This window comes from Ascaphus truei, chromosome 4 (assembly GCF_040206685.1).
Source record: "Ascaphus truei isolate aAscTru1 chromosome 4, aAscTru1.hap1, whole genome shotgun sequence".
NCBI classification, from domain to species: Eukaryota; Metazoa; Chordata; class Amphibia; order Anura; family Ascaphidae; genus Ascaphus; species Ascaphus truei.
The window spans coordinates 218,158,735-218,173,327 of NC_134486.1; the positions used below are offsets into that span (position 1 = coordinate 218,158,735).

The window sequence follows — 14,593 nt, forward strand, 5'->3', positions numbered from 1 at the left end:
TATGGGGCAACCAGGCCATAATGAAAGGTATTATGCCCAGCTGGTTACCTCTGAGCCCTGTTTCAGGTTTTAGAGTGTCAGCTCTTCAACCTGTGTATTGTGCCTGCAATTCATTGAATTGTTTGACAATAAAGGATTTATGTGCGTTTTACCTTTCAAGGAGTGCTGTCAGATTTTGTCTGGGTAGCAGGGGTCCAGAGTTGCTGGTTACCCCAAAAATGTATCTGGGAATCCGGTCATATTCATGGGGACATATAGGTCAAAATCCTCCCTTGAAAACAGTTACGCGACTCACCGCCAGTATTCCCTATTTCAGTACAGACCAGAAAGGTAAATCAGGGCATAGGGATTTATGTATCCCGGGTACAGTCAAGGTTTCCTAAGTTAGTGAGGGTCCCTCAGTATATGCCCAGGTACCCCAGAATCAGTATAGAGGTTTTGGGGGGTTTCTCCAACTATATATTAAGTTGCGAGAAGTTTTATGAAACCTAAGTCTTAGTTTCAGTAAGGAAAACAGATACAGCCCTGGGAGTGGGCCTAAGCGTTTTTTGGTTCTAAAGAATTGAGTTTTCCTTAAGGGAAGGAGCTACAGCTCTGGGATTGCAGCTAAGCATCTTTTCATTTCACTTCAGGACTTAGAAGAAAAATGGGAAATATTTTTTGTTTCATAAAATGTTTAATAGTAACAGTATATTTTTATTAAATTGCAATGTTTGGAAATGTATTATACTTATAAGCTGGAACTTTCAAAGACAGTTCTCTGAGGGGGGATAGTGGGCTACCATTTTGTGGTGCCACTGAGCCTGCCCTAGGTCCGTACTTCAAAGTCACAGATGCTGCTAGAGGTGTTAACGCCATTTGGGCAGGATGGTTAGGTGGAGTACCCTCGTCCGGGAAACAATACCAATAACGGGGACATACCCTCAGCTGCAGTTGCAGTGGTCACAAGTCAATGAGGGGCGCAGGAGGTTATTCCTGCCCTGGAATGGTGGAGGAAGGACATGGGCAGGGAGCAGGCATCAACATGGATATTGTTGGGGGACCGGTTCTAGGGAGTGCGGCCGTGGTAGACCCAGTAGCTACCGGACCCTCCACACCTGGAATCGCTACGCTCCTTGCCTCATGGGGAGAGAGGGCTACCCCAGATGAAAGGGTCCAGCTGCTTGCAGCCGCACAAGGGACATCAGCCATGTACTCCCACCTTGATAATGGGGAGCAAGCCGCCCCCTGAGTGGACCACCACAGCTTTGGCAAATTTATTGATGGCACAGACAAGATTGATGGGTTTCTAAAGAACTTTTAAACCCAATGTCAATGGTACCGGGTGCCAGAATGGGACTGGGTTTTGCGTTTAAACCCGTTATTGTCTGGCGCGGCCAAGGAGACTCTCCAGGCTATTCCCGCTGAGGATGGCAATGAGTATGGACACGTGAAAGCCATGTTGCTCTCACAGTATGCCCTCATTCCAGAAGCTTACAGAGGCATGTTTAGGATGGAGGAGAGATGCCACTGGGAATCCTACATGTGGTTTGCGTCCCCCATTGCATTGCATAGGACACAGTGAGTGGAGGGCTATGGTGCTACCAAGAACCACTTGTTACCCGACTTACTGTTTCGAAAACAGCTATTGCAGCAGTGTCCCTTGGACGTGAGGGAGTGGGTCTTTGACTGTAAATCTCGACCTATGTGGAAGCTGCTAAAATGGCTGACGAGTTTGTCACCAGTCGGGCAGTGATGCGTAAGAAAGGGGCTACCCAGGACACGGCCACTCCGGCCATGGGAGCCAGAAGCATGCCTCAGTGGAAAAGCAATTCTGCAGCAGATGGAAGTGCACCCAAAGCTGCAGAATTCAAACACGACAGGAGGTACTACCAGTGTAATAAAACTGGGCACATCAAGCCAGACTGTCTGGACCATCCGAGATCCGGTGGACCCCATCAGGGGCAACGCTCTCAGCTGCAAGGCAGGTCACCCGCACCCAGTCACCCAAAGGAGCCAGGTACAGCCATCCAGTCGGTCCTAGCGAGAGGAGCCGACAGAGGGCCCTGCAATCCAGAATTTGGAACAGCAGCGGAGATGGAGGGACATCAGATTGCGCCGGTCGGGCTGCAATCCAACGATGTCCGGCAAAAGCATTTGCGCCAAGTGACCATTGGAGATCGCCAAGCAGCCGGCTTACTTGACTTCGGTGCCACTGTTACCCTGGTCCGACCTGATATGGTCCGGCCAGAGGATTTGCTCCCGGGCACAAGGCTACAAGTGACCATGCCAGGTGGTGGACCGCGGTCCATTCGTTGCCCGGGTATTCCTTGATAGGGGTGCCGGACGTGGCATGAGGGAGGTGGGGGTATTGCCCGGGTTAGATACAGAGGTTCTACTTGGTAATAACCTGGGGCATGTTACATGCGTGTTTACGGCAGAACTGGCTCCTGTTGCAGCGATTACCAGGAGTCAGAGCTCAGGAGTATGCCCTGAGGATGCTATGGACATAGTGGGACCCCTCATGATCCCCAGTTGGTCTGGCAAGTGTTACATACTCACGGTGGTGGACTTTGCCACCAGGTGCCCTGAGGCTGTATGTCACTGAAGAACAGGTTTATCAACACCTTTTATACCGGGATCATAAGATTGAGCAAAGCAAGGAGGTAAAATAAATTGTAATTTATTTCAGGAAAAGACATACACACAATATAACACAATTTAGACAGTTACTGGGAACAGGGCTAACGAATAAAATCTTCTTTTAAACGAAATTGTCAAAAATGACCTATGTAGGAGCCTTTTCCAATGACTGGGAGGTATTCACGAAAGCCTTGGAACTGAATTCGGCATGCAATGCCAGCCATGACCGCTACGTTCTCAAAAAGCAGGACTTAGAAACTTTTCTGAGTCAAAATCTCTGAAGCCGGCTTGCGTCTATTCTTCCCCTCGATACCCGACTAGCACCCTCTCTATCCATCTTTAAGACCCACCTTAAGACACACTTGCTTAAAGATGCATATGAGAAGCACCGTGGCTAATACTATACACAATACATAAAGCTTGGCCCCCTGCAGACGCACTTATCAGAATGCCCTCCTACTGTCTTTGTACATTCTCCCCACCAATTCAATTGTAAGCGCTTCGGAGCAGGGACTCCTCTTCTACAATGTTACTTTTATGCCTGAAGCACTTATTCCCATGATCTGTTATTTGTATTATTTGTTATTTATATGATTGTCACATGTATTACTGCTGTGAAGCGCTACTGTATGTATATTAATGGCGCTATATAAATAAAGACATACATACATACACAGAGCATCTTTGAATTTGTCGCTGATGGTTTGGCGCTTGGAATCTCCTGTCCTGATTCACTGCAAGGTTTCTTATGGGTTTCAGTGTCCCATTCACAAATCTCTACAGCCTATCAGCGCGTGGGAATTCTCCTGCCAGCCAATAACTGATTTGCCGGTATTCTAAAGCAAGGTGGACACCTTTTCTCATTCTGCTAAGGGGCATGCGCCAACCTGGCACCTCTGCCTCTTAGCATACTGAGCCCCCTGTGGCTCCAGGCTCCGCAGAGTCTGGAGTTGGGCAAATGGTTGCCGGATAGCCTTTTGTTAGCCCAGGACGGAGGTACTCAAGTACACCTACCGTACTCCTCCTGTTCCAACACCTTGGATTTGTCCAAAGGTTATTGGCAAATTCCACTGACCCAGGAGGCTAGGGAGAAGTCAGCATTTATCACTCTGAGTGGTCTCGATTAATTTTTGGTAATGCCATTTGGGATGAAGAATTCTGATACTGTGGATCACCCTTTTCTCCTTCACATTCACCATACTCTTGGTATTCGTAACAAAGCTTTATCCTGGATCTCCTCTTAACTCTCCCCTCGTACTTTCAGTCTCTCTTTTGCTAACTCCTCTATCGATCTATCTGTGGAGGTACCCCAGGACTCTGTACTGGGACCTCTTCTCTTTTTCTCTTTACACACTTTTTCTAGGTGACCTACTGTAATCACATCTCTTGCTGATGACACACAAATTTACTTTTCAACCCCTGACCTTACACCTGCTGTACAGATTAAAGTTTCTGAATGTCTCTTTGCTATATCATCCTGGATGGCTCTCTGCCGACTTAAACTTAACATGGCAAAAACGGAGCTCTGCATACTTCCTCCGAAACCTGGCCCTACTACCTCCTTCCACATTACTGTTGGAAGTACTATCATTCACCCAGTAGCCCAAGCATGCTGCTTAGGGGTCACACTCGACTCCTCTCTCACATTCTCCTCTCGCATTCAAAAGGTAACCAAAACCTGTTCTTTTTTCCTCTGCAGTATCACAAGGATATGCCCTTTCTTCTAGCTTGATGGCAAAAACTCTGACACAGGCCTCATTCTCTCCCGTCTCAACTACTGTAACCTCCTGCTGCCCGGCCTTCATGCCTCTCACCTATCTCCCCTGCAAACTATCCTAAATGCTGCTGCCAGAATCACTCTACTCTTTCCTAAATCTGTCTCAGCGACTCCCCTGCTAAAATCCCTCTCTTGGCTTCCTATCAAATCCCACATCTCACACTCCATTCTCCTCCTCACTTTTAAATCTTTACACTCTTCTGCTCCTCCTTACATCTCAGCCCTAATTTCTCGCTATACACCATCCCGACTCGCGTTTTGCTCAAGGATGTCCTCTCTCTAACCCTTTTTGTATCTAAAGCCTTCTCCAACCTTAAATCTTTCTCACTAATTGCCCCACATCTCTGGAACGCCATTCCCCTCAATATCCAACTAGCACCCTCTCTATCCACATTTAAGACCCACCTTAAAGCACACATGATAGTTTTACACCATATACATAAACCTTGGCCCGTTGCAGACGCACTTACCAGAATTCCCTCCTACTGTCTCTATACGTCCTTCCTACCAACCAATTAGATTTTAAGCTCTTCGGAGCAGGGTCTCCCTTTCCAAAATGTTACTGTTATGTCTGAAGCACTTCTTCCTTTTATGTGTTATTTATATTATTTGTTATCGATATGATTGTCACGTGTATTACTGCTGTGAAGCGCTATGTACATTAATGGCGCTATATAAATAAAGACATACAATACAACACAATACAATACAATACATAAGACTCCTTAATAGATTGAATTTTAAATGACCAAGTTAAAGCCATTAAACATGGCAGTGCCTTTAGCTCTATTGTGCTGTTAGGGACTTTAGGAGCAAATGGAAACTGAAAGCTACTGTATTTAGGGCAATGACCATTTTCTTGACCTCAAACTCTGTTATATCTATCGTGATGTAAATGTTGATTGACACTATAACTGGATTTTAACTACAAAAATACACAGACAAATTAAAACTGGTAGCCATCAAGTTTTGTGATAAACACATTTTAATCTTACAATTTTATACGAAGCAGTCATTTGTGTATGTGTGTGTGTGTATATGTGTGTGTGTGTATATATATATATATATATATATATATATATATATATATATCCATACATGTACTTGCTAAAATGTTCTTATTTGCCATTAATATTGGTGTTCTTTGGAAAAAAGTAGCTATATTGTATTCCCCCCCCCCCCCCCCCTATTTACTATTGATCCTTTTTTGGGGGGGGGGGGGTATTTTACTTAAGCCAGTACTTAAAATGTTAATTTGAAAACATGGTACTCTCATTTTGAGGCCTTGAGTAAAAGTACTCTACAGTATAATGAATACTATTGAAATACCTTTAGCATCAAAAGTGTAGCAATACTATACTTAAAAAGTTCTAAACATGCTACAGTATATTAAATTGTGGATTTCTGTGGTGTCTAGTGTATGAATTCATACGTAATTTGTTCTTCTTCATACAGCTATTCAGTTGCAAACTAGGAAAACTGTATATCAGTTACATACCGTAAACGCTTTTTGCTGCATTATATTTGAAAGTGTTAGCTACTGCATATGGAGCATCTCTGTAGGAAACATGCAATCGGAAACAATGTATAGCTGTTCCTGGACCTACATTTTGTAAGCACACTAAGCGACATTTACAGGGTTTGTTACTCTGCCGATATAAAGCAATGCCTTGGTGGTCCCCTCAAAAATAACAAGAAGGAAAGGCTTATCATATTTTACTTCCAGAGGCTTCATGTCATTTTTGTTTGGTGAGAAATCTTCTGCTTGATTTGTTTCTATTCCACCATCTTTCAGTTCAAAGTGAATCTTATTTATAACCTGAAACAATAGAACATCATAACATGTTGTTAACTGTATTAGATACATATTTGAAAGAGCATATACAAAGACTTGTGTAATCATGATGGTTTAAGAGGTGCGGCCTAACATCTTCTAACACTACTGTATCTCACCTAATGGAAGAATATTTCTCTGCATTTATTAATGTATGTGAATTGTATTGATACCACTGGTCTTAAGACACATACGCAACTTTCTTTATTCCTATGCCCTCCGAGTCCTAGACCCTCTGCAATAGAGTTTACGTACAACAGCTTACTACTCAACTGTAACTGTCCTTAGAAAACTAGCCAATGATCTCCAAGCTAAATCCTATCTACATTAATTCTCACTTCTGGTCCTGCTTGATATCCCTGTTGATACTATTGAAACTGTCTGCTCCTTCATATTTTTCAATTGATTGCACTTGTAACAAAGAGCTTTAAGGAAGTTCTCTTCATTCCTCTTCCATGGCTCCTTTTCCACCTCTTTTTCTAACATGCCTCATTCATTGTTGATCTTTTCATTGGTATACTTTAAGGCAGGGGTGGGGAACGTCCGGCCCGCGGGCCGTGTAAGGCCCGCAAAATCATTTGGTCCGGCCCCCCGGGAAGCCAGCCTGCAAGAATGGTTTAAAAAAAAACCGTGCTGTCACTCTGCCAAGATTTATCTTTTTTTGGGCCCGCCTCTTCCTACAGCACTGCCCCCTGCCTTCTCTCCTCCAGTAATGCCGGGCTCCTTAGGCTCCGCCCCTCTGACCCTCCCTTTAGGCTCCGCGGGCCTGCCAGTCTCTCAGCTGCACTGGCTACCTATGCAGCTCCAGCAGCCCATCCACGGGCCCCAGGTAACCCACATGCCACCTTATACCCCCTCCCAGACACCTTACCCACCCCAACGGGGGAGAGGCCTTATTTTTGTGTGTGTTTGCAGAGGTGGGCTTATTGTGTGTGTCACTGTGTGTGTCTGTCCCTGTCACTGTGTGTGTGTGTGTGTGTGTGTGTGTGTGTGTGTGTGTGTGTGTGTGTGTGTGTGTGTGTGTGTGTGTGTGTGTGTGTGTGTGTGTGTGTGTGTGTGTCTGTGTGTGTGTCAATGTCACTGTGTCTGTGTCTGTGTCTGGCACTGTCACTGTGTGTGTCTGGCACTGTCTCTGTGTGTGTCTGGCACTGTCTCTGTGTGTGTCTGGCACTGTCACTGTGTGTGTCTGGCACTGGCACTGTGTGTGTCTGGCACTGTCACTGTGTGTGTCTGGCTCTGTCACTGTGTGTGTCTGGCTCTGTCACTGTGTGTGTCTGGCACTGTGTGTGTCTCTGTCACTGTGTGTGTGTGTGTGTGTGTGTGTGTGTGTGTGTGTGTGTGTGTGTGTGTGTGTGTGTGTGTGTGTGTGTTTGTGTGTGTGTGTGTGTGTGTGTGTGTGTGTGTGTGTGTGTGTGTGTGTCAATGTCACTGTGTGTGTGTGTGTGTGTCTGTCACTGTGTGTGTCGGGCACTGTCACTGTGTGTGTCTGGCACTGTCACTGTGTGTGTCTGGCTCTGTCACAGTGTGTGTCTGGTTCTGTCACTGTGTATGTCTGGCACTGTGTGTGTCTCTGTCACTGTGTGTGTGTGTGTGTGTGTGTGTGTGTGTGTGTGTGTGTGTGTGTGTGTGTGTGTGTGTGTGTGTGTGTGTGTGTGTGTGTGTGTCAATGTCACTGTGTGTGTGTCTGTGTCTGTCACTGTGTGTGTCTGGCACTGGCACTGGCACTGGCACTGTGTGTGTCTCTGTCAGTGTGTGTGTGTGTGTGTGTGTGTGTGTGTGTGTGTGTGTGTGTGTGTGTGTGTGTGTGTGTGTGTGTGTGTGTGTGTGTGTGTGTGTGTGTGTGTGTGTGTGTGTGTGTGTGTCAATGTCACTGTGTGTGTGTCTGTGTCTGTCACTGTGTGTGTGTCTGTGTCTGTCACTGTGTGTGTCTGTCACTGTCACTGTGTGTGTCTGGCACTGTGTGTGTGTGTGTGTGTGTGTGTGTGTGTGTGTGTGTGTGTGTGTGTGTGTGTGTGTGTGTGTGTGTGTGTGTGTGTGTGTGTGTGTGTGTGTGTGTGTGTGTCACTGTCACTGTGTATGTGTCTCACTGTCTCTCTGTGTGTGTCTCACTGTCTCTGTGTGTGTGTCTCACTGTCTCTGTGTGTGTGTGTCTCACTGTCTCTGTGTGTGTGTCTCTGTCACTGTGTGTGTGTGTGTGTGTGTGTGTGTGTGTGTGTGTGTGTGTGTGTGTGTGTGTGTGTGTGTGTGTGTGTGTGTGTGTGTGTGTGTGTGTGTGTGTGTGTGTGTGTGTCACTGTCGGTGTCACGGGCAGTATTTGTGTGTCACTGTCTGTGTGTGGCAGCAGCCGCCTGAGGCGATTAAGGACCTGAGTATCACCAGGGCGGCGGGGGTAAGCAGCGCTCTGGGGGGGAGAGGGTATAAGAGGAGTGGGGATGGGGGGTGGGAGGGGGTATAAGAGGCTTGGGGGATAGAAGAACGAATCTGTGGTGGGAGAGACACCTCACTACCACCTCTCCTCCTCCCCACACCGGGCAGCAGTTGTGGAGGGTACCTGCTCCAATCCCCCCCTGCTCCGCCCCCCCCCCCCCCCCCCCGTGCACTTACACGGCCCTCCTCCCCACACCGGGTAGCAGTTGCGGAGGAGGGCACCTGCTCCGATCCCCCCTGCTCAGATTCCTCCCCCCCCCCCCCTTGTGCACTTAAACGGTCCTCCTTCTCCCCACACTGAGCAGCAGTTGCGGAGGACACCTGCTCCGATCCCCCCGATCAGATTTCCCTCCCCCTGTGTGTGTCTGAGAGAGAGTGTGTGTGTCTGAGAGAGAGTGTGTGTGTGTCTGAGAGAGAGTGTGTGTGTCTGAGAGAGAGAGAGAGAGAGAGTGTGTGTCTGAGAGAGTGAGTGTGTGTCAGAGAGAGAGAGTGTGTCTGAGAGAGAGAGTGTGTGTGTCTGAGAGAGTGTGTGTCTGAGAGAGAGAGAGTGTGTGTGTGTCTGAGAGAGAGAGAGTGTGTGTCTGAGAGAGAGAGAGAGAGAGAGAGAGAGTGTGTGTGTGTGTGTCTGAGGGAGAGAGAGAGTGTGTGTGTCTGAGAGAGAGAGAGAGTGTGTGTGTCTGAGAGAGAGAGAGAGAGAGTGTGTGTGTCAGAGAGAGAGAGAGAGAGAGAGTGGGTCTGACAGTCAGAGTCTGAGAGTGGGTCTGAGAGTCTGAGAGTGGGTCTGAGGGTCTGACAGTCTGAGAGTGGGTCTGACAGTCTGAGAGTGGGTCTGACAGTCTGAGAGTGGGTCTGACAGTCTGAGAGTGGGTCTGACAGTCTGAGAGTGGGTCTGATAGTTAGAGAGAATGGGTCTGACAGTGAGAGAGAGTGGGTCTAACAGTGAGAGAGAGTGGGTCTGAGAGAGAGTGGGTCTGAGAGTCTGAGCGAGAGAGTGGGTCTGAGAGTCTGAGCGAGAGAGTGGGTCTGAGAGTCTGAGTGAGAGAGTGGGTCTGAGAGTCTTATTTCCCTACCCCCTGCCCGATTGCTGTGCGTGTGTGTGCGTGTGTGTGTGCGTGTGCGTGTGTGTGTGTGTGTGCGCACAGACACCAACCCACAGTCAGTCATAGTCACCCACCACCCAAGAGTCAGTCACCCAAAGAGAAGCAGTTCCAGCCATCACATTAGTGGTGAGTTCATTAAATGTTTGACCAAATATAGCAGGCTAATTTTTAAGTTGATAATTTTGGATGGCCCTCGAATGATTTAATAAATATCAAAATGGCCCTTGGCAGAAAAAAGGTTCCCCACCCCTGCTTTAAGGCTCTGTTCTAAGGCTTCTCCTTTTCTCTCGCTACATGCCCTTGTTGAGCTCATCAACTCCTTTGACTTCAGGTATCTTCTCTTCGCAGATGATACTCAGATATGTTTATCCTCCACTACCTCACACCTGCAATCCAATCATGAGTCTCTCTGCTATATCCTGGTGGATGGTGCTCCACTGACTCAAACTTAATATGCCTAAAACTGAGCCCATTATAAGCTTGTTCATTATCCCCTTTCTCCAATACAGTTAACAATGCTACCATTTAGTCACCACACCTTTTCTTCGGTGTGACATACAGATGTAGCCGGACTCCATGTTTCCAGGGCAAGCTGTGGGAACCTGACCGTGGTGGCCTTGGTGCCTCAGGATTAATGCTGGAAGCATGGAACCCGACAGCCTCGCTGTATCCAGACCCATGGGTTTTGCTTTTTCAGTCACGGCTTTGGTGAGAGTAAGAATGGCTACATTCTGTATAGGTTCTGCCTCTCCATTCACATCCATGCTCTGGATAAAACTTGTTCTTTTTCTTTCTGTAATATTGCTGACTGTTGAGACCCACTCTTTCCTCTGTCATTCTAATCTGCTACTCTAATTCATGCTCTGGTTTTCGGCTGTCTTGACTATTGTAACCCACCACTAACTCCCTGTTTCACAACTATGTCCCTTGCAATCTGTTCATATCGCTGCAGATAGAAGCATTTCACCTTTTTGATTAAACACTGTATGCTCAACTCCTCCCTAAATCATTCAACTTGGTTCTGTATTACCAGCACAGTTCTCCTCCTAATTAGAGTTGTGCAAAACTTTAAAAAATGCCATTGCAAACTATATAGTGTTTTTTAACATTCAATTCCAGACGAACCCATTTGCAGAACATTTAAGGGCTAAATATTTCTCAGAAGTCAGTCATTTCCCCCATCAATTCACTGTTTTGCTAATGAATAGCAGCTCAGTCATAATTCGCAAGTGATTCGCCAAACATTTTCATTTCCTTTAATGATGGAAACTCCTATTCAAAGCCTGAAGTAGGGCTTTTGCAGTCTTCTCATCAGCAAAAGACCAAATTTAGGCTCTGGATTGGAGTTAATTAAAATGCTTGACGAATTTTGAATGTGCTGTGACTTTTTTTGTTCAAATATTGTTTAAAGGGGGCTAATTTTGGACTTAGTGAACTTGGCAAAGCTGCGCAAATCTCTACTCCTCCCCTTCCAGGCTTTAAAGTAGTCTTTTTCTCCTTAAATCCCAGCTTCAGTTTCTTGCTACTGTATACCCCTGGTTACCTGCTGCACTCTGAACACAACTGTCTGCTTTGCATCCTTCCACCTCTACTGCTCTTTCTTGCTTACAAGCTTTCCCCCTCACTGCTTCCCTAATGCCTAACACCTTTTCTTGTCACCTTGAAGCCACATTTTCTTTCAATTAAGCATTTCAGTAGTCTGGATTAATGACCATTGCTTTTTACACCCACAGAGGCACGTACCGACCATTATAGTCAGGTAATGTGACGCAATGCACAGATTCCTTCCCATATTGTCTCTCTACTCTAGGTCCCCTAACATGTCACTTAGATTTTAGGGTCTCTGGATAATTTCCTCTCCTATTGTCTGCTTTTATGTTTGTTGCAATAGTATACAATACAATAGTATAAGCATTCCCTATATGTTAATATATTTTCTGTAAAGCACTGTGTGCATTGTGGTGCTGTACAAATAAAAATATTACTGTTGTTTTTACAAGTACATTTTTCCAAACAGTGACATTATACTGTAGTGTGAATTTGTAAAGGCTGTTTTCTCTTTACATTTTTCTCAGCTTCTGATAAGAAACTTCTTTCTACCTTTAATTGTACTTCATCTAATTCATAAAACATCCCATTGTGTATTTAAAACACAATACATACATGTAACAGGGGACTTACCCTGTTCGGAAAACTTGCCTCTAATCCAGCAGTGTGCTGGTTAATTGACTAGCACCTGGCTGATTCGAGGTGTTGGAAAAAGCCTGCCTCTGAGACAGGAAGTGAGACTCCTTAGCACACATGTGAGCTGAACAAGGAGACAGACGTCTTGAGCCTGCCAGAAGAGACTGCACGCTGCCAGCAAGACACAGGGGAAAGGACTTCTAAACCTGGAGAACAAAGAAGCCTTCCCTTACAAGAGACAGATAAGACTTTCCTGTCTAAGACATTTTGTATATCTGCACATATCAAGATATATGTTTGGGGCTGGGAGACATGCTAATCTAAAGGGAGTTGTTGACTGCATAGGTTTAACTAGAAATACTCCCAAGTGGAACGGAAGCTTTGTTTGACCCCCTATTTGCATACGTTTGGATGATTTTCTTGTGTTAAAGAAACAGGCGCAATAAAAGCCTTATTTAATTTCATCTTAAAGCAGTCTCCATTGCATACCTCTGCACATGTCCTCTTACATATGGTGTCAGAAGTTGGGACTGAGGTTGCCCTTGAAGTTAAAAGGGGCCCCGGAGATTGCCTGTGAATTTTTTTGGTACTTTTTGCCTACAAACAGTCTGAGCAACATAAACAAAGAATGTCATGCAGCAGAGACCAGAGCGAACTCTGGAGGAAGAAAATCTGCAGGCTGCTAAGGAAATACAAGTGCTGCAGGAATGTCTGATTACCCAGTACGTCCTCGCAAAGCAGCAGGATAAACTGAAGGCTACCCTGACCATCACCAAAGCATCGCTAGAGGCTAAGCTTAGAGGCCAGGTGACTTGGTACAAGAGGGAGCGCAAAAAGGTCCAGAAACTGAAACGAGTATCTGCGGCCCAAGCAAAGAAGTTCACAGTGCTTCACAAAATAAAGAATGATAGGTGGAAGCAAGCTCAGAGAAAGCACAGGGAAGAAATAAAGACCCTGAAAGGAGAATGGCAGGAAACACTCAGGAAACAGAGTGAGACTCTGCAGACCAGTAACTTACAGATGCCTCCAATATGGGAAAAGGTATTGGCTCTGTCCAAGCATCGGTATCCCACAGTAACTAAGGCCCGTTAGGACAAGGGTACAGTGAGAGCTGGGGACACCACTCACCTTCAAAACAAGGTTACGAAGTTTGAGCCACCTAAGAAAGCACTTGCCAAACCTGCAACCGCCCAACGGGCAACAAACAGAGGTAGGAGTGCAGAATCAATGCCAGAAGAATCCTTAGCTGAGGAAGCTGAAAAAATAGGACATTCTCTGGAAATGGAGCTGGAATCGTAACTCAATCCCAAAGAAGCTGAACTGGCGACTACATTGAATGGGAAAAGTGCAGGAAGACAGCTTCCAGAACTGAGGGCTCAAGTGGCTGTTCTTGGGCGCTCTTGTGATACCAGGAAATGGACATTTGGTGCTAAAGTGGAGCACATGGGAAGGATGGCGAGAGAGCGATTTGCATAGGCTCTCTGCGACTGTCGCCATACAGTCTGCCTACAAAAAGAGGAGTCCCCGACACAGGGGAAAGCTCAGGACAACGTGGTCAGTAGAAAGACTGTACTTGGGAAAAGTTCTCCTTGAGCGACTAAGGACTGCTGATCTCAAGCACCTTCTGGAGGAGACACTACTAAACTGGAGGAATGGCTCCAATCCCAGCAGGACTGAGGGTTCTCCTCCATCCTCTCTCATTCAAGTCACAGAGATATCTCGAATGAGAGTGGAAGGATGGGCTTTGGCCGTGGCAAGCCCGAGCTTCCCACAAACAGGGGAGGTATGTAACAGGGGACTTACCCTGTTCAGAAAACTTGCCTCTAATCCAGCAGTGTGCTGGTTAATTGACCAGCACATGGCTGATTCGAGGTGTTAGACAAAGCCTGCCTCTGAGACAGGAAGTAAGACTCCTTAGCACACATGTGAGCTGAACAAGGAGACAGGCGTCTTGAGCCTGCACGCTGCCAGCAAGACACAGGGGAAAGGACAGATAAGACTTTCCTTTCTAAGACTTTTTGTATATCAGCACATTTTAAGATATATGTTTGGGGCTGAAAGACATGCTAATCAAAAGGGAGTTGTTGACTGCATAGGTTTAACTAGAAATACTCCCAAGTGGAACGGAAGCTTTGTTTGACCCCTTATTTGCATACGTTTGGATGATTTTCTTGTGTTAAAAAAACAGGCGCAATAAAAGCCTTATTTAATTTCACCTTAAAGCAGTCTCCATTGCATACCTCTGCACATGTCCTCTTACAATACACATATAACAGGCCTGCCAGTAGTCATCATGGGGTTTTCCCCCTTCACTGATGCTGCCCTGAGTGTCAGAGGAGGCGGGTACAGCAGGTTTGAGATTGCCCAATCCTGGGACAGACCTGGTGCCCTCTCCTGGCTGTACTTACCTCTGCCTCCGCTAGGGAGGCGGGGAAGAGCTTGGATGGCTGCGGGTGCCCTTGGCCTGTAGTGATAGTCCACGGACTATCTTCAGTGATAGCTGACCTGACGGACTGTATCTGGCAGAAGACTGTTATGTAACTGTTACTGTAGAGTGTAGTAATAAACCCATTCCTGTTTTGCAATATACCTCCAGTCTGGTGCGTGACCTTACTGTGGGGAGAGGTAATAAGTTCTACCGTGAGAGAT

The 14,593-nt window shown here is 46.2% G+C and overlaps 1 protein-coding gene across 1 annotated transcript in view; it reads right to left on the bottom strand.

Moving 5' to 3' along the window:
* Nucleotides 1-5,571: 5,571 nt before the first annotated feature.
* Nucleotides 5,572-14,593, bottom strand: part of AGT (angiotensinogen) — a 38,884-nt gene continuing 29,862 nt past the window's right edge. The window contains exon 5 of the mRNA XM_075596877.1: nucleotides 5,572-6,218. Within this exon, the coding sequence (XP_075452992.1) occupies nucleotides 6,021-6,218 (198 nt within the window). The 3' untranslated portion in view covers nucleotides 5,572-6,020. The remainder of the gene's footprint in view (nucleotides 6,219-14,593) is intronic.